The 20,025-nt window shown below is 39.7% G+C and overlaps 1 protein-coding gene and 1 long non-coding RNA gene across 6 annotated transcripts; one reads left to right on the forward strand and one right to left on the reverse strand.

Annotated features, from left to right (window-relative positions):
- Nucleotides 1-258: 258 nt before the first annotated feature.
- sec24d (SEC24 homolog D, COPII coat complex component) lies at nucleotides 259-19,913 on the reverse strand. Of its 5 annotated transcripts, none has more exons than XR_006093487.1 (25): nucleotides 19,803-19,913; nucleotides 19,594-19,694; nucleotides 17,686-17,889; nucleotides 16,421-16,523; nucleotides 15,906-16,042; nucleotides 15,384-15,812; nucleotides 14,925-15,043; nucleotides 13,589-13,700; nucleotides 13,181-13,308; nucleotides 11,316-11,454; nucleotides 11,104-11,219; nucleotides 10,205-10,329; nucleotides 8,166-8,357; nucleotides 7,866-7,959; nucleotides 6,937-7,053; nucleotides 6,393-6,563; nucleotides 5,714-5,810; nucleotides 5,428-5,573; nucleotides 5,184-5,322; nucleotides 4,440-4,558; nucleotides 4,142-4,321; nucleotides 3,698-3,889; nucleotides 3,183-3,272; nucleotides 2,761-2,979; nucleotides 259-376 (listed from the first exon to the last, which is right to left on the reverse strand). XR_006093487.1 is itself a non-coding variant. In XM_042401076.1 (25 exons), the coding sequence occupies exons 3-25, from the start codon at nucleotides 17,831-17,833 to the stop codon at nucleotides 2,839-2,841; spliced, it is 3,204 nt and encodes a 1,067-aa protein (XP_042257010.1). In that variant the 5' UTR covers nucleotides 17,834-17,889; nucleotides 19,594-19,694; nucleotides 19,803-19,913; the 3' UTR covers nucleotides 2,657-2,838. The 5 variants fall into 5 exon arrangements, 2 of the variants coding, with proteins under 2 accessions (XP_042257010.1, XP_042257009.1); XR_006093486.1 differs by lacking the exon at nucleotides 259-376 and adding an exon at nucleotides 801-2,646; XR_006093484.1 differs by lacking the exon at nucleotides 259-376 and adding an exon at nucleotides 801-2,650.
- LOC121889262 lies at nucleotides 8,322-11,418 on the forward strand. The gene is made up of 3 exons (XR_006093489.1): nucleotides 8,322-8,407; nucleotides 11,083-11,224; nucleotides 11,330-11,418. It is a non-coding gene; the product is annotated as an uncharacterized LOC121889262 (long non-coding RNA).
- Nucleotides 19,914-20,025: the final 112 nt, after the last annotated feature.

A 20,025-nucleotide genomic window follows, 5' to 3' on the forward strand; every position in this document is an offset into this window, starting at 1 on the left:
GTCAATTAAGCTGTGACATTTTGTGGGATTTCATACAGTCAGCTTGTATTTTTGGAAAGAACAGAAACCTAAATTCAGAATAACTGAAGTTCTTTTATCTTTAGTGTCAAATGAAAAATCACAGTTCTGTTTATCCAGCAGCTCTCCTTCCTTTACTGTTCATTATATCTAAAGTTAATCAGTTGATCAGACAAAACAATTATATATTTTGAATATAGTTTTTATGGATCAATGTGTTCATCTATGCATTTAAAAGCAGTTTGTTATCCAGTAAAAGCAGAACAAGTTGTCCATGATGTCTCTGACTGAAGAGAAGTCATCTGACGCCCCCTTATGGTGGCAAGAGGATAACACACAAACAAAAATCCTTTGACACCTGGATAGGATTAAAGAACACAACAAATCAATCATCCAAAATAAATACTATCTTGTAAATTTCTCATCATGAGCACATGGCTTGCATTGATCAAATTCAGAAATTTCTAAAATATTTCTGATGTACAGTTGTGTCATTGTAGATTTTACATTTTCTAAAAGGTCAGACAAAAAGGTCAGAAAGTTAAACTGTTTGTAATCCAAGATGTTTGTAAAGGTGGAGGCAAACCTGTAACTTTACAGATATCACTTAGAACATATAACTTGTGTAAGATTATCTGTACTTATATATAAAATGTAGGTGTCAAAGTTGAAAAAGTCAGGTGCAAAAGTTACAGTAAAGGATTTAATTAGACAAAAGTTTTAGATTTTAGAATAAAATGTTGGAGGTGAGGAGGGATGTTTGTTGAAGAAAAGAAAAAATGGAAGGAAAAATATTGCTTTAATTGTAGATTGTATGACTTGCATCTGTCCTTTAATAAAAAAAAATGTACATGGCACAACGAGCCCATGAATTTTCACAAGTCTTACCCCAAAAACCAACCATCCATCTTTCCAGTTAAATTCAAATCACTGTTTAAACAAGTAAGGTACTCAAATTACCTGAGATAAGTTTGCATACAAACCAAACAGATTGGAATCAGACATATACCTCTAAGACACATATTTTTAACCACTTATATATCAACTTAAGGCAGATGGTAATATTAAACTCAAGTTGCGTATTTCATGTACAAAAAGACTTTTTGTAGGCCACAAGTACACAAGATCATACAATATTTAGCAAATGCATAACATGAATTACACAGAAGCAACAACCTCCATAAAAAACAATGCAAGGCTGAAAACGCATGACTGAAATGTTAAATATTATCATTACAGACTATTTTGCAGATAATAGTAATTAGTAACTAGATTTTACTGAATTTGGATGGTTGAACAGTGACAAAAAATCTGATGATGGTCTTGTAACTGATCATTTTACAGTTGTCCACACATTTTGATATATTCCACAAATCTGATTTGTGCGTCTTAACAGAGGTAAACAGCTTTTGTTTGCTCTTTCATAAAAATATGGCTATGTTGGACAGTATTTCCTTAAATGAATCATTGCAACAAGATTTATATTCCATCCTTAAACTTGCTCCGTTGGCAAATCCTGACACCTCTCAGCATCATCAGCGGTCCATTCCTCTTTCATACCGGTCTCATTACATATTTAAATAAGTATCCCTTAAAAGTCGCTTTTGTGTACATATTCTGACTCATGCACTGAAGATAAAGAAGTGTTCATGATTCATGACGACATTCTTCATCGTGACACAAGTTGGTCCTTGCTCTCTAAGAAGAGAAACACAGCTGGTCTTTTCATTGTATCCTCAGAGCACCAAAACAAAACATTTTCTGCGTCACTGCACACTGTGGAGATTGTATCTCTGCCATAAATGGTCGAAAAATCTGAATGCTTTGAATCACTCATGGTGTAGTGACAGGACCAACTTTCAGTCCTGGAAACCCAGTGGCTTATATTTAGCCATTGTTTCTCTTACATTATGAATGACCTGGCATTATGGATCACTATTCTCTATATTTAAAATTAATGTGAGTTTCCAAGAAGCATTTATTTAATACATGTTACACTATGACAGCAATTGTGAGAAACTGTTTCAACCTCTTTAAAGTCATCTAAATATTGTAAAAATTTCTTTGAGCATATATTGTTTTTAAAAAAAGGAAATTACGACATTAACTAAGACTGTTAACATATCTAGTCTTCATGGGAGAAAGTGTATAACAAAGACTGGCGAGCTTCATTTATTGACTTTCAAAGTGAACATCTACAGTATGGCCCACAAATAACCGCTTGTCTTATCCAGACTGCGCAAATCTACAAAGTGATATTAAAAAATGTTTTACTCATTGCACAGTGGAGATAAAGTAACAGACAAAAGTTTGGAACCAAACTTTTGACTGTTACTGTATATGTTGTATTGCTGACGCCAATGGGACTTATGCCAAAATGCATTGAAGGCTCAGGCGGTAATGTCATTCTTCAGTCAATCAAACAAGATATGTGCAGGAAATGCAGTGAGTGCGCATATTGTCCGTTTCATTCCTCCTGATTAAAATGGAAGTTCCTCTAGTGACAAGTGGTTATTTGAAGATCATACTGAATGTACACTAACAGGTGGCAAAGGCGTGTTGGAAAGGCAGCTTTGGACTCTCGAGGTTGAATCTCAAAAGGCTCTCGCTGGTTCCTTGTTTCCTCTTCTGTCTTTGTAAAAAAAAAAAAAAAAAAACACTTAAAAAGTTCCTGTCTGCGGACCGTCCTTCCTACATGCAGCCAAAATAAAGAAGAATCAAGTGGAGCCTAGTGAGACTGACCCTGTGAGATTTGAGCATGGTCCGTTTTAACGCTGTGTTTCTCCCAGGCCAGTCAGGAAGGGGCTGAGCTTTGAGGGGTTAAGTGAGCAGCTGCCTGATTTCCCGGTGAACGTAGCAAAGGAAGTCCATGTAGGAAGCTCCGCCGTGCAGGCCTTTATCCTCCACCAGGAACTGACGGAACAACATCTCAGGCTTGTCCTTCTGCCTGACAATTTGGAGCTGAGCGGAGCAGAAAAAGAAAAATGTTGATTGATTAGCTTGTTTAATATAACATAAGGTTGATGTAGCAGTTGTGGGGGGCAATGTAGTTACTTAGTAGATCCACTAGAGGGAGGCAGACATCATGAAAAGTTTTTCTTAGTTTAAAAAAAATGTAGAATCCTTTAAAAAAAAAAAAAGATTTTTGGGAACATGTTTCTTACTTTCATGGAGTTTGGCCTCTTTTCAAGAAGGCCACTGATGATGGATCGGACCTTATTTGACAGTGGGTTGTCCAGCTCTGGCAGCGCACACTGACAAGCAATAAGAAGGAAGGTTAAGTCTACAGTCACTGGCACTGGTTCAACACATGTATCATACTTAAAGAAGGAAATAAAAAATTGAGAAGATGGAAAGCACCCTTCACTGATTTCTAAATTCATCATGTTGTTAATTTCCCTTGAGTTTTGCCTTGGAAATAAATGTCTCTCTTTGAGCTTGGTGTACTGTAGGGTTTCCATGACTTTAGTGCTGACTCTGATAGTTGTGAAACTGTATCAAATGATCGGGCCGAGGAAAACTGCTCAACCAAACACTCAAACATTCTCTTTCCATACTGTCATGTCTCCAAGCAACGCAGTTAATGAAACATCACACATTTGAACATTTCTACAAACAGACACCTTTTTGTTTGACATTATATATTTTCAAATCACAGTGCTAATAAATTGATTCTGACCATGTGTCCTTGCAGGTGGGCGAGGGAGGGTAGGTTAAAGATGCCCTGGATGTGGTCTGGCGGGCTTGCTTGGCCCAGCCACAGAAACATGGAGTGGCCGTTCTCCAGCAGGAACATGCCAGAGTCGGCCAGACGCTCCTCGGAGCAGCGCACTGGAGCTGGCAGAGCCTCGCTGTTCACGTCTATGTTGTGCTGGGAAAAGTACAGATTTATTAGATTAAAACATGATCAAATGTTTCCCACTTACATGTCTTTCTGTATCGCAAATGTACAAAATAATAGTTCTGATGTCTCCTTATTTTGACCCTCAGTCCCTTGGGCACAATTCATATCTTCAAAATCCTGCTGTAGCTCCCCTACTTATCTTTATAGAAACACTTCTATTTTGTGGATTTGTATGAAAAGCGAGAATAAATGTCCCAAAAAGGTTAGTTTGTCCCTTACCAGTGGGATGAGTCGTGGATAGAGCAGCAGCTGACTTTCCTCCACCCCCATTGCCATGACCGACAGTCTCTGGTGAGCCCTGTCGTCCGTGGAGAGCTCTGTGCTGCCGACCAGAGGTGCAGTTTTCATCAGGCTGTTCATGTAGACTGGGAACACCTTCATGGCATCAGGCAGGATCAGCTACATATGGATGGCAGGGACACAGGCATAAGAAAAAAAAAAAAAAAAAAGTTCACATCATTGATTTTGCACCTAAATTCAAAGTCTAAATTCATTCCAGGTGCTGTCCTGCGCTGACCTGGCTGGCAGCGGAGGGGCTGGCGCAGTTCTTCCTGTAGCAGGCCAGCATGTGGGCTGTCTGGTTGACCAGGATCTCCTTCACATTCTTTAGAGGCTGGTTCAATATGGCACGGTAAGCTGTGTGGGCGTGAGAAAAGGTGAGTGAAAAAGACAGAAGAGGAGCAGAGGGGACAAACTGGCTGCTAAGGATAAGTACGGGAGAAAAACACAAAAAAAATGGGAGGATGGAAAAAAAAAATCTGACTGGGAAAGTAAAAAGCAGACAAGGGAGCTGAAGAGTAGCAGGACCAATGAAAGGAGGCAACTGAGGGTCAGTAATACAGCAGTACTTAAGGCTCGCTATGTGCAGATTACAGAACGGCTCAGTGTCATCTGCACTTTATGTGAAACATGTGGTCCTTATTTCCACAAGTCATTCTGTTTTTACTCATGAGTCAGTGAGCATTAGTGCATTATCAAGTGATGCATGGGGTAAATTCAACAAAGGTCAACATGATACTGCAGTACATCAGCAGAGTACCTCTGCACTACATTACACCCTCAAATAAAGAGAGCTGACTAGTGGATGACCCCCTCTCGACATAATGGACTGTTTAAAGATCATAGCAGGAAAATCCATCATCCTCTTTCTATATGAAGGTAAATTTATGGCTGCGTGGTTATAAAGTTAACAGATAATCTGTAAATGGTGGAAGAGAATATCTCAGTATTTCCATGCAGTGAAGTGTGCAATGACAGTCACCTGATTTGGCAAAGAAGTTGATGAGTGAGTCGGTCTCACAGCTCTTGTACAGCTCCGACAGCTGCGAGGTGCAGTTCAGACTGAGGTTGTGGATGCGGAGGCGTCGCTGCCCGCTGATGGTGGTGTACAATAAGGCACACTGGGAAACAGGGTTCAAACAGAAGTTATAATCAGACCACTGAGATTCAACGCTCAACAACAGATTGTTTTTCTCACATGAGGCTAACTTTTAAAAGACGGATACCTGTATGTGTGCTCCGGTCTCTTCACTGAGTGTGTCATCGTGCTTGAACTCGACAGTCACGGCCTTGTCGCAATCCACAGCCGCCATCTCTATATCTGTGGTGTTGTTCATGTGGATGGCACCGAAGAAGTCCGTAGCTCTGAAGCCTGAATGCAGACGGACGCAGTAATGTCAATACCTACGGCACTTATGTCTTATGATCAGTGCTTGTGGTTAAAGAACAGTTTACCATGACTGATGTCTTTGTTATACATGGATACACATGAGTAAATATTATATTCCTTACCTGTACTGGTACGAACACGCATGATGGCATCAAATCCGATGCTCTTCTGCACATCTTTCCTCAGGTCTCTCAGGAAATGCTCTCCATCTGTCTCCACCTGACAACATTGAGTACCATTGAGTCAGCGGCAGTGTTGTAACTATTGCGTCCAATGCTCTTGACAAGCAGACTGGGGCTCATAAATGCACTTTAACACAGGTAATTTCATCGAACACAAGCAGAGTTCATTGACTCAAATGTCAGTTTGGGCAAAAGTTAATAACAGATTGCGTATTTATATCACACTAAATTACATTATTTAGTTTTTATGGAGTGATAAAATGCTCTTATTGACAGATGATACTTTGTGTTAAATGCCTACATTGTACTGCTACTAATAAAACACTTCAGCATAGGGTTTAGTATGTGGTGTGTTTGTACTGTTAGGAGGAGTTTCCACCGTTTGTTACATCATTCCTATGGGACGGTACTATATTAGACTGCGGTTACTGTGCCAAAGTCATTATGTGGATGCAGCTAGCTTGTACTGAGCTGCAACTGCCTTCGCCCACATGTGTTAAATTATGACTTCTTAGTAAAATGACAAGAAATAAAAACTAAAAAACGTTTGTCGTACTGTCTATATGCTGTGTAACACACTACGTGGCCTATACATAAACAGACACGCCTTCAAATGTACCTGGAAGTTATTGTACTTGTAGACAGAGCCTCCGGTGTGTGAGGGCACATCAGCCATGGTTGTCAAGTCCACATACTGGCTGGGAAAAAGGAAGAGATCCACACAGCAGCCTTGTGCCACACAGTCCTTAGACAGCTGCTCATACACTCCTTTCTGAGGCTGGAACAGAGTCTATGGACAAAACAGAGAATTTGTTTGGCTAAGTCAGCAGTTTTTCTACAGCAGCGGTCTCTGATTTCAAACAAAGCTTAAAGATGGCATCCAACACAACCTACCACACTCGCACAGGTGATTGCAAGACTTTTCAATTCAGGTTTCAATTCATTTCAAAACAAAGCTCAAAACTAGTTTATTGTCATGACAGCCATTTATTCTACCATTCCAGTGTATAAACCCTGCACACAGAAAAAGAGATATGTAGTTTTCTTACTGCTTACTCTGCTTACTGCAAGTAAATTGACCTGAGCTCTGCTTTTCTTCTCTCTACAGATGACAGCAGTTCAGAATAAACTGCAGTGTAACTTCACTCAACACGGTTACTCACTTTCTCTTTCTCAGTGTTGACCAGTTTTTTGTCATCCCTGTTCTTCAGTTTGCCAGGAGCCTCAGCAGTGGGCATGGAGGAGTGGAAGATGAAGAGCTTTCCACTACATTCTGCTGCCTGGAGGGAAGAGAAAGATGAAAAATATCTAAATAAGCGGATCTCATCGCTAAGGTGCGTAGCGTGTTCCTTCCTGATGTGTTGTTTCAAGCATTACAGTGAAACTCTGAGGTCAGGAGGTTCAAAATTCAACTCCTGCAGAGGAATCAAATCGTCCAATAATAATAAACTTTTATTTGCTGAGTACTTTCCTGTGTTGCAAAATAAATTGATTAAGAAAAGATAAAGATGTTAGTAATACTCGAAATAAAAAATATGAACATGAATAAGCATGAAAAATAAACCAGAAGTCACTGACTCTTTGGTGTTGTGTAATGTCACAACTGCTTCCAATTAAAAGCTGTGTGTGAACTTTTCCTTTACTGTGTGCCAAAACGCTGACCTCATACCACTGGGGAAGTTTGTTGGACTTCAGAGTAAACACAAACATAGCAGGAAGAGGAAAAAAAGAAGCTTTATTGATTTGATAAGTTGAGTGAGTTGGCCTGTGCAATATATCTAAAATAGCTGAAACAAATGTGAAAAACATGTTAAATGTTGTGTGTTTTGGCTGCACGATATTTTAATTGAGTCCATGAGCGATTAAAAACTATGAGTGATTGGAGTGTTACAGTAGATTGACGAACACTGCTCTGCCGTTAAAATGCGGCTCCTCAAACAGGAAGCTTCCAGTCAGACTTATGATGTTTGATCTTTCACTTTAGAGACATTAGTCTGTTTCCAAAACTACATCAGCTACACATGCTTCCACAAGGTTTCCGCGGGCCCCTAATCTCCCACGTCATGCTGACAGATGTCACCCTGGGGCTAACCTTGAATGCCTCCACGCCGGCCTGGATGACGGGGACAAAGACCGTTTCGCTCTCGTTGGTTTCTGCAAACATGTCAGGGATCTGGTCCAGGAGACTAGAGATGAAAGGAACAGGATTATGGCTTTGCTACGGTATCTCAAGCATCCAGCTGACTTGAAGCATGCTCATCTATTGTGTTTTAATGTACCAGAGACTTGTTACATTGTCTTCACTGAGATTTATTAGGAGGAAAACATGCCTGATTGCATGAAGGGGAATCTGAAGAGCTCTTCCATAAATGAACAATAAACTGTGTCTCACTTGTAGATAACAGCTTTGGAGTCCTGGTAGTTGACGAGGAAGCCGTCGAGCAGCGGGACGAACATCTCGGCTGTGTCTGACACCACCATCATCTGGGGCTGGGCCAGGGCGCTCTTCACATTGTAGAAATGGAGGACCTTGTTGTAGGTGACAAAGCCGACCTTTATCGCCGAGCTCTCCGCACCTTCCTCGCTAGTGAGGGAGAAAGAAGACAGACATCTGTGAATTCCAGGATGTTTCTAGTAAGTCGTTTGAAATTTTATTCACATTGGCCGCATGTGTGCAAGCGTATAAAGGCGAGGAAACTGTTCGTGCCGGCTGTCATGTCATCCCGCAGTCACCGTTGAGATCCTACCACTTGTAAGCTTTCAGGACCTTTTGTATATTTCCATTAATGCCATTAAAATCATTCAGATGCTGAATCTGGCACTTTTCTAGCATAAAAAGAAACACGAGAAAAATCTGGTTTATCTTTGGGATGGACATCACTTTCAACTTTTAAAGGACCATTTCTCAACCATGTCAAATAGTCAAGTATCAACATCCATCTAAGAGTGGAATTATATCCGTTATGGGATTGTTTATTAGTGTTTGAGTGTATCTGTCAAAAAAAAGGAAGGACACAATGGCTACAGATTTTCAAAATCCAAGTAAATATTAGTTGGAGAAGGAAACAATTAAACCATTTTACTGGTGAGTAATGCCTGCCATTTGTTTGTGTCCTCTTTCTCTGATTTATAGACTTAACTTAGCCTGGCTTATTTATACGACCCCTCTAGATATACACTGTCAGAAAAAAAAAGGTATTTTGCCAAAGTAGATACTTAAAGAAATGAAGAAATGAAAACCTCTGACATTTACCAGAACTCTTGTGAATTGGGGTGTGGAACTGGTAGCAAGGTTGAACCATAACCATACATCAAAACCTATCACCGTCATAGTCATTTAAAAGCATTCTTTACTGACGCTGCCAACTGCAGTTTGTAGGTCTCTCTTCGTAAATCACGGCAGGCACACTATTGTGGTTAAGAACATTTACATCAAGACCCTTTTGAAGTGAAGATGCAACTGCTCAACTCTATGAACATTTATAAGTCACAGGTACTGTTAGAAATAACACATGGGGGGAATGAATGAGGTAATTTAGTTTTTTCTCATACCAGTGATTAAAAAAATACCAGTGATGACAAAAAAAAAAGTTATTAAAGGATTAGATTAAAGTCTACATCTGCATTGACTTAAACTAGGATTTTTTTCAGAATTAAACATGAATTTAGCAAGCACAAAATAAACCACATAAAAGTGCAGGGTGTCCAGAAGATTGAGTGCCTATAAAAACAAAAGATAAAGATTCAAACACAGCTGAAGAGAGGGTTTATCTAGAGTATACTTCTACTAAGTGTTTAAAGCATGATGTCATGGCAGCAGACAAATATGGATATAGTGCTGCTGGCATTAATGAAGTGGAGAGAAGAAAAGAAAACTCCCAAGTTATTTTAGGAGTAACCAGGTGAAGTATATCATTCCTTCCTCCATGATAAATTAAAAAAACTCACTTCCAGAGTAATGGTTAACAAAAAAAAAACAGAGCCATCTGTACAGCAAACTTTTTTTGTTTTGTTTGTGTTTTGGATGCCTGTCAAAGATGAGAGCCTACACACTATAATATTTTCCATTTTTGGCTGCCTAGGCGCCGTCCCTAACCGATGCCCACCATCTGTAAAACCTCATGCGAGATTATTCCGTTGGTGAGAATAAATACTTCTCTCGATGTTTAAGACTTGAGGAGGTTTTTTAGGAAAGGCATGTGTTGGTTGTGTATTAACAGCATCGAGTTTTACATTTTAAACTGATTCTGGTAGTCAATTGAAAATATGATCTATGTGGATAAATTAGATAGTGGAAGTGGTGCGATTCCTCCAGGGTTTTGCAGAATAGGGGATTATGATGGTTGGATGGCACATAATTTAGCAGAAGATGCATATTTAATCACTAACAGTACTGTGTGAGTGTGTGTTTCTCTGATTTATTATGCGTACCTGGGCAGCTTGTCCAGCAGAGTCTTCAGCTCGTCACATATCAGTTTGACCAGTCCACTTTTAATGTTGTTATAGGACACGTCAATCATGAAGATGTAGGCGGGAGGATTTGGAGGCTTGTTGTTCTGTGGAAGAAGGGAGCAGGTGTAATGGATGCGTTGCTTTTTTAGAATCTAAAAACTCCTGCATTGACTTAACATGAGCTCTACTCTTATGCCCTCCACTTTATATTTCTGTTATTTCTTCTCAAATACCATTGATTCAATTTGGATTTGCTCATAAGTCGGGGTAGTTGTGAGAAGATCATGGCAGGCATAAATTCCTGAATGGAGGGTAACTGCACTCCCGCTGTGTGGGAGATGGTCTTCAGTAAGACATTGTTATGTTTCCACAGTTACAACCCATGACAAGAAACTCACCTTGCAGGCGTTTGTTTAATAGCTGGCCTGCAGAGGCTGTTTATAACTCTTAATAAACAGAGCAAAAGTAGGCCACTGGAGTGACTCAGCTTTGCCAACTGACTCTGACCCTCTAATGTTTTTCTCAACAGCACCGGCCTCCATGGGGACATGTAGCTGATTAATATCAACGTCTTTTTAGAGTTCTCAAAAGAACTGAGCTTACCACTTTCTCTTCTGCATTCAGCTTTGATATAATAAGAGTGTGCTGAATAATGAAAGGTGCCTGCTGAGAAGTAGAGAAAACTCAGCAGTGCAGTCCTGTAGAGGCAAATCTATGGGACTATTAAGTTGCTGACTCCAGACTCCAATGAGGACCATCTTTTTCAAGTGACAAATCTTTTGAGACTGTTGAATCATCTATGCATAAACTCTGCTTTACACCAGCAAATAATCCACTTTGCATAATGTGTATTGAAGCAGTCAACAGCTGGACTGTACCTTGCAATAGTCCAGGGTGGCTACAAACTCATAGGATCCCAGAGACAACTCAGGTCTCTCATAGAAGTCCACCCTCCGGCCCATGTGATCAAGATGTTGGAAATAGAAGACTGGCACTTGGGTAAGACAAAGAAATGAGTTTAATGTATAACTGCTTACATATACAATTGACCTATTTGTGTAAGTCAAATTTTTTTTCCACAATAACGTACCTTCATTTACACAGTTGCAGAAACCACACTGGTAGCGACGACCGCCATCAATAAACTGCATGGAGGGACACATGTAGGCCTTGCATCGATTGCAGCGGATGGGGCCTGTCTCACCATGGTTCACAACATACAGAGGAGTCTACATGGGAAAATACAAAAGACATTATGGTCAATATTATATTAAAACTAAATCTCATGTAACTTTTTCCAAAAAGGCAATGGATGTAACAGCTGTAAGATCTTAACTATAGACTGAATGACATCTAACACACAATGTATACTGTAGATTTAATTTTAATTTCTTCTTTAGTATTATAATTTAGGTCACTACATTTCATGTTATGCTTCCTATGTTTTCACTACTTGGACGTGTACATTTTTATGTCCATATAAACACTGCTCTGTCCAAAGCATCAGTGATTCCTTGACATCCAAACAATATACATTGTATGCATACAGAACATTTGGCTATTGTGGAATGTAAATGCTTAGCATGAAGCTGTTTAATATACCAAGGCCTGCAGATTATAGAGACTGTTTTAACCTCATAAATTTAAGGCTCCCTGCAGGCTTTGACACAATATAAATTAAAAATATTTGGCTCCAGTGAGCTTCCATAAAACCCCTGCAGAAAAGCCAGCTAGTAGGTTTATTATTAGACTTTGGACTTAAAAGTGTTTACAATATCTGAGGGCTGTTTACGAAGTGCAGTTAACAAAATCTATGTGCAAAAACAATGGATATGACATCCAAGCACAACATTGTGTTCTTTTCAGCTATGTAGAAATTCAGATCACTGATTATTTTTACTGTTTTGATATATTTCTGGTGGGAATATGCTTCAGGTTGTACTGGATGAAATCAAATCTGAGAGTACAATACAGTAAAGTTTAATTCCCATTGTATAAACCTCCTTTCTTCTTCAGTGGTCCAAGTGTCTCTGACATTAGCTAATTAGCCTACAGCCAGCTAGAGAGAAAGCTAACATTGCCTAAAAAGGTCTATTGGTGTCTGGGAGAAGGCGGGAGGAGGAGAAAATATCTTGGACCACACATGATCCAAAAGGAGGTCATTCACAGGACAAATTAACTTTTACAATACTAGGAGTACTACATCCATCAAAGGAGAACTAAATTTGGTGGCTGTGACTATACTGTGATGAATTTCATTTTTTTCATTTTCTTTTTAAAATAAGAAAGAAAAGAAAGTACTAATCTATCATACAAGTTAATGCCTCAGTAGGGACTCATAAACAAAAATCATCATAAATGTTACAATTAAGGCCTGAGGTGCCTAAAAATCTCAAATTGTAACATTTATTTTAAAAAATGCAAACCGCTAATGGGAGAATAATACGCACTACTCTCTGACAATGTGGTCATTTTGGGTTCCTACTGCACTGCATGAGTCCCCCCACATGAGTTAGTTTCAGTTTCGTAAGTCATTATTGAGCTGACAGTGCGGAAAATTCCAAAAACAAAGTGCACTCTAAAGATAGAAACGCTTTAGTGTGGTATGCTATGTTTTGCATGCGATGTTCACCATTTATAGAATTTGGACCCAGCCAAGAAGATTTGTATTGTCTTCTTTTTTCTCCCCTTCAAAGGTCATGCCAAAAGTACAGACTGACTGATACACCCACGTGAAAAAATTTAGATCAGCAAAATGACTAACCTAATCAAAACGTTTCTTTGAACTGTTGGACTTGCAGCACACCAGCAAAATGTGCTTATTTCCCAGCAAATATGTTAAGAATCAATTCAATCTTTCTCTTCTTGTTTACTTTAGCAGATGATTATGTTTTTTTTGATGTTATTTGAACTTGTGCAACTGACTTTCAAGTAATAAGTAAAACCATGACTTACCTCATTCTTTGGCAAACTGGCAAAGGGTTTAATGATGGTAGCCAGGGGCACTTGGCACTGTTTGGCCAGATCGATGGTGCAGGGTAAGGAGTAGGAGGTGCAACGCATAAACCTGGGACTGGCATTGCCTGGGATTAGCAAAAAGAAGAGTCAGTGACCTCAATATCATGACAGAGCACGTTCTCTATGTTTAATCTAGCGTTACCAGAAATGGTCAATAATTACAACCCTCAAGGAAATGTCTACAGTTTGTAAAAACGCCAAAGTACCTACCACAAATGACATGGATATTACTGAACTTGATTTGCTCAACATGAGTATTTACAAAGGCTATATACTTGCTACAGATTAACATGTGCTACAAACCTTTTGTGCTTAAAGAGAGTTTTAAGTGTTATTTTGGGTTACCTTGGTCCTGTACCGTGAAGTCGGTGGTGACCAGAGGTGGAACTTGACCTCTGATGTTTGTGTTGAAGACTTGTCCTCCTTGTTTAGCTTGGTCATCCTCAATGACTTGGGTCTAAAAACGAGTTTTGCATTACAGTAAAATCAGAATCCTTTGGAGTTGTTTGATAGATACCAAACATTCATAGAGACAGCCAGGGCTGGGCGATATGACCAAATTCTCATATCCCGATATAGGTCATTTCATATCCCGATAATGATACCTATCCCAATATAGCACATTTTAATTCAATGAATAATTAGTTGGTCCGTCTCCCCCTGCCAGCACGAGAGAAAGAGACAGAGAGAGAGCAGCTGTGGTCAAGTGAGCAAGAGAGTGAGTGAAAGTGAGAAAGCAGATGAGTAAGATCAATAAAAAAAAATTTCTGATTGTTTCGCAGTGGTTAAAGCACAAACACAAACACCTCTGCTCAACACCGGGGCTGTACGCTACACCACCGGATTTGGTCTGAATATAGGTTAAGGGAACATAGAGCAGAGGAGAGTAGCGCGACCATAAATGACAGCAAAACGCAACATAGACTCTCACACACTGAGCTGAAATTAAAAGAGTGCACATAAATTTGGTTAAATAACACAAATAAAGACAGTGTCTAATTCATTTTGCTGTAATTTATGGTCGCCATCTTGCTGCTTCTCTGCTCTTTCATCACTGCGGGGCTGAGCCCTCCGCGTGTGTGCAGCACAGCAGAGTAGAGGCAGACAGCGGTGAAGAGTTGACCACAACTAAACTCGGTATGTTACTGTAAGTACAATAAAACATTTGCGAGTAAAAAGCCAAGAAAAGTAATTTATCAATGTGATTCGTGCTAAAGATGGACAGACTTAAAATGACAAAAAATATCACCGTAAAGAGTGTGATTTGTGTCACAACGATATAAACAATAGAGCATAATATGAAACTATAGACATTTTTCTCTCGCCACACGGTATATATCGTCATATCGCACAGCCCTAGAGACAACCAAAGTACATGGCAAACACATATGCAATGTTCATCAATTTTATATTTGCATTTTGCCTGATAATATGCATGAATGTGAGGATAAATTGATATCACCAACCATATTTCTGTAAGCCTAAACCTTTTCACAATCATTTATCAATTACTGTATAATTAATACAATTGATTAAAATACTAGTAAAATGAACAAAAAGAGAAGGCAGCCTCCTTTGAGGAATTAATAAGCTGCTGGTTCAGGGCAGAAAATATGTAATGACATATGCGGTATGTTGGTATGAAAGTGTGCAGTCCCAGGGGGATTAGTCGTCCACTCACTGTGCTGGGGATAGAGTCAGGGTCCAGTTTCTTCTGAGGTGGGCCAGCCAGTTGGGCTGGTGCTCCAGGGAAGCCCCCAGGCATGCCTGGCTGAGGCCCAGCCATGCCCCCAAACGGACCTGAACATTAAAAAGGACATCATGGCTATCAGTGGATATTTATTTGGTGTAAAAGTGTAGAACTGCATGCAGAGCTCTAATCAGTTGACTAAATATTAGCTGTAAATGGTTTTAAAATAGAGAGCAGTCTGCAAGGAAAATTAAGGATCAAAGACACACTACATACAGTACATACAGATTTTTAATTCTTTCCAGACCCTGAGTTAATGGTAATGTGTCAGTATCACTGCCAGTGAGTAACTAATAAAATCATATGTCAAAAAAGCTGTAATATCCCTTTAAAGACGCTTTTTTTAATGGTGTGAGCTCAGCTTATTTTGGTATGCAGGGTCAAAGTTACCTGCTTGCTGTGGGTATCCAAGTGGACCAGCAGCTCCAGGACCAGGCTGCTGGAAACCTCCAGCACCTGGAGGAGGTGGCCCAGGGAAGGGTCTACCCATGCCTGCCATTGGTGGTCCTCCCATCTGTGCGCCTGCCATTGGTGGTCCTCCTATCTGTGCGCCTGCCATTGGTGGTCCTCCTATCTGTGCGCCTGCCATTGGTGGTCCTCCCATCTGTGCGCCTGCCATTGGTGGTCCTCCAATCTGTGGGCCTGCTATTGGCATGTTTGTCAGGGGTGACTGTGGTTGAGACATCTGAGGTGGCATTTGGGGTGACTGCGGGCCTGGAGGTGTCTGCGGCTGGCCCATTGCTGGAGGAGGGGCCATTTGGAAAGGCTGCTGGGCTACAGAGTTTGGTGTAGGAGGAGGGCTCTGCATGGGTCCCTGGGCTACAGTACATTAATCGTGGATTTGGTGAGTACATTCTTGGTGTTATTTTTCTAATCAGATGGTATAAATCAGTTAAAAAAAAAAAAACTTACCGTAGTTGTTCAAGTTCATAGCACTCATCTGATTAGCAAGCTGCTGCCCTGGAGGCGGAGCCTGGGAGGCCATGCTGTTGTATGCCGACTGTGGAGGTTGTCCATAAGCAGCAGATCCAGTTGGTGGAGCAGGGTATCTGAGGAATATAAGAACAATTAGTAATATACAACAAGTACAGTGTTGTCTAATGGTGACAAAGTGCTTAACACCTGAATGTGCTTTTAACCAGCAATGTGAGATTTTGCCAACATGATACCAAAATCACTTTTGCCAACTAGCTGACCTAGTAACAATTTCTGATAAAGAGAAAATCAGCAGCGTCTTGTTACACTTCACCAGTGGAACTCTTTATTTATGCAGCCTGACAAAGTGAAACATTAACTGCATAACAGAGCGCATTTTTACACTCTCATTTCGACCACAACAGTTGCTCTACACAATCACAACCTATTTATGTTGGCTTTCAGATAAAATTAGCCATGCCAAGCAGTCGCTGTTTAGTGAAGATTGTTACCTTTGTGGATGAGCACCATTCTGCTGGACATTTGGATTGTAATGACTGGAAACTGGAGGTGGAGGCATGCCAGCAGCAGAGGAAACCGGTGGTTTCATCATACCTGCAGTGAGTAACAGACATCATAATTACATTTGTATGGTCCTCGCTGTCCGGACAAACTTAGGCTGCCAGTGCATCTTACAATTTTATGTGAGTTTTACAATGTTTGCAAGGCTCTAATTAGCTTTACTGTACATAAAATTATGGCAATAATAAGTTACTGATTTTTTTTTGGCAGATAATTGTGAATTTTAAATTTTAGGAACATGACATGTTTTGTTACTAGACTCTAAACATGGTTCAGGTTTTAAGGGTTCTTAGAGGATCAGAGTTGGGACCTCAATGCAGATGTGCACCCTGAGACAGCTGTTTTAAAGGAACATGACACAGAGCTAGGTTTTTACAGCAGTATGCCTTAATAGTGTACTTGTGATATCTATTTTAAGCTGCCATTTTGGCCAGATGTCCCTTGTAAAAGAGATACTATATCTCAAGAGACTCTTTGGTTAAATAAAGGTTAAATAAAGAAAATAAAGTAGATGTCTTTGCCTGAAATGGTTGATCCAGACAGAATCCTGGTTCCAGACAGTGCTGTCCACTGTGGTTGCAATACTTCTACATTGTTGCCAAAAACTATTTATGTTGCCTTGACCTTCTTTTCTTAAGACCTTAAGTTTGCTAGTGGTGTGTCCAGAGATTTCAAAAATGCATGCATTCAATCAGAGCTTGCCTAACTATGTAGTGACATTTAAAATAAAGCCATTACATTTATTGTATCATCTTTGTGGGTGCTACTACTACTTAATTTGTGTTATATATTACAGTTAGTGTAGAAAATGAATTATTTAAAGGCCAGGCACACAAATTCACTTCACAATGAAGGAACATAATGAACAATACAATACAAAACACCTTCAGCTGCCAACTAGGACACATTTCATGCAATATATTATTATTTTCAAAGCATTTCTTGACTGTAATTTCAATATAATCATGTAAGCCAAAAACCTAACATAAGCAAGCATTAACTGTGTGAGCTTGAGAATTGCAAGCTATTGTTATAGCTCATTAACCACCGTTGACATCATTCAAGGATGAATGAGCTGAAGTGTACACCTTCAAATGGCAAAATCAGACCTGTTAAATACCAGCCTATCTACAGCCTATCTACAGTAACACGTTGTTTGTAAAACTATCCAAACAGAAGAATGAAAGTGGTTCACCTGTTGGTGGAGCATTGAATGCCTGAGGTGATCCCCCATAGTGCCCATAGGGCTGAGCAGGACCAGGTCCAAATCCACCTTGGTAGCCCCCCATCCTTGGCTGGGCCTGGGAGTATGGGGGTGCAGCAACATAACCCTGTTGACTCATTTTGATGGGACGGCTGTTACTGTCTTCTCATGCCAAGATGAATGGGTTTTGACAATCTGTGAAGTTGAAAAGATGCAATTTAAGTGTGTACTTTAGTGTTCCTATTCAATTTGTATTGTCATTATCCTACTGCATAATAAAGACACACCATATAGAAATAGAAAACCTGCCATTATTCATTTGTGTTACTCATAAACTTATTTATTTCGAGTGCATACAAGATTAGACCAACAACAACTGATATTTGACCTTGTGCAATCATCAACACTCGTGCAACATGGACCTTTGATATTGCTTATTGAGAGATAAAGCAGGCCTATCGTTGATAATATAATCTTCAAGCAATTACATGAGTTGTCTATTTCTGTTTTGCTGTCAGAACTACAGTTCAGTGGCAATTTTCATGATAGGCAGTGTTTACCCTCACATTTGCTTAATTCTGTCATTATGACTACCGCAGAAGCCTGTAAGGCTATTTAAATAAAAAAAAAAACACTTTTAGCCAACTACACCTTTTCACGTTGTTTAGCTTTTTGGCCTTTAACCCTCATATATAACATACAAGGACTACCAACTGGGGTCCCTGGGAACCCCAAGAATAGACTACTGTAAGAAGTTAGTTATGTAATTATGTAAATAGTTATGTAATTGATGTCATCTGGAAAAAACAGATTATTAGGCTGTTTCAGGAAAGTTACAGTTAATTTGCATATTGTGTAAAACAAAAATAAATACTTTTCTTTAATACAAATTGCAGCTTTTATCTCAAGTACAATATTTCCACAAAACCTTCAAAATGACTAACAGAGTGCCCCTAACCCCCTAATAATGTGTGATCCTTTAAATAAGGACCCATGGCAAACTTGGACTCAATAAATAGTTCCATCTATTAAAACTGCAAAGGTGGAATTGAGTGCTTTTGCTTAAATAGCACCAATTAAAACAGAAAACAACGATATGAAGTTATTAGGAACAAATTGATTGACAAGTCATGAAAAATTGGAATGATCTAATAAAGCACCTGTGAGATTTGACAAAAGTATACCTGTAGGGTCTGTAGGTACTCCAGTCGGTAGGATTAGGGTTAAACTGTCGGTGGGCTATACGCAATAAAGCATGTGTTAAGAGTAAAAGCTATGGGCCGGTAGACTTTTTAAATGTGTCAAACCTTGAAAGACAAGATGATGAACTTTGGCACAGCTGGGTCAACAAAACAGCTGCGTATTGACACACTCACTTTTCTAAACATGAAACACCTCTTACAACATAACGAACGATGTTACCTATTCTGCAACCGGCAAAAAAGTATATCGACGAAGACTTAATCGTGGTTTACTGTGAGTAGTTGTGACATATTGTGTCTGACTCTTCCGAGAATTGCCACGTCAAAGACCGTTATGATGGCTAAAAACCCAGAGCATCCCTGCCTGGTTTCAGTTCACATCTAGCTGAACTCACATGTTGTCCTCTTTTGTAGTAATTACATTAATATCCTGGCTATTACAAGTAACGCTAGCGTAATATGTTATCGAAAGAAAGAGCGCAGTGATATGACAGCACAGCACCTCCTTCAGCGTTGATTACACATTGATAGAAAACATCTTGCTAGCTAGTTACACGCAAATTACTACAAAGTTTTCCTTTGCGCGAGAAGCACACATAATTCAAACATAAACAAACCATCAAATATAGAATGATATGACATACATTTACGTATTTGTATTGGCTATATGTCTAAATGTTGTCGTATTGGTATTTACCTGTATATCGGGCAGAGTCCTCTTCTCAGTGAAAGCAGAGTGCCACGTCAAACTCCACCAAAGCGCCGGTCGCTATGTTGGTTACGCGACGAAAATCGCCACTGTCAACAGTAGAGAAAAAGACGTATTTCCGGTAATGAAATTCAAAATAAAAATTCTAATAGCGAATAAATATGCCTGAACAATACATATTGAAGCAAACACAATACCAGATGTTTCTAAAGTCTCTTCTTTTCACACCATAGTACAGTTCTGATGTCCTGTACACTCAACCGAGCTTTTTAAAAGGCGTTAGTGTGCTTTTATGTCGAAGAGTAAGGAGCTGAACTTCTGGTTTGATTGCGGTGTTTTGAGCTAACTTGAGGATACAGCTGTGCATCGTGTCTGGCGCTGTACGCATGCGTGAACTAGAGGGAACCCATACACGTCAGC

Source organism: Thunnus maccoyii, chromosome 22 (genome assembly GCF_910596095.1).
Source record: "Thunnus maccoyii chromosome 22, fThuMac1.1, whole genome shotgun sequence".
In the NCBI taxonomy this organism is placed as follows: domain Eukaryota; kingdom Metazoa; phylum Chordata; class Actinopteri; order Scombriformes; family Scombridae; genus Thunnus; species Thunnus maccoyii.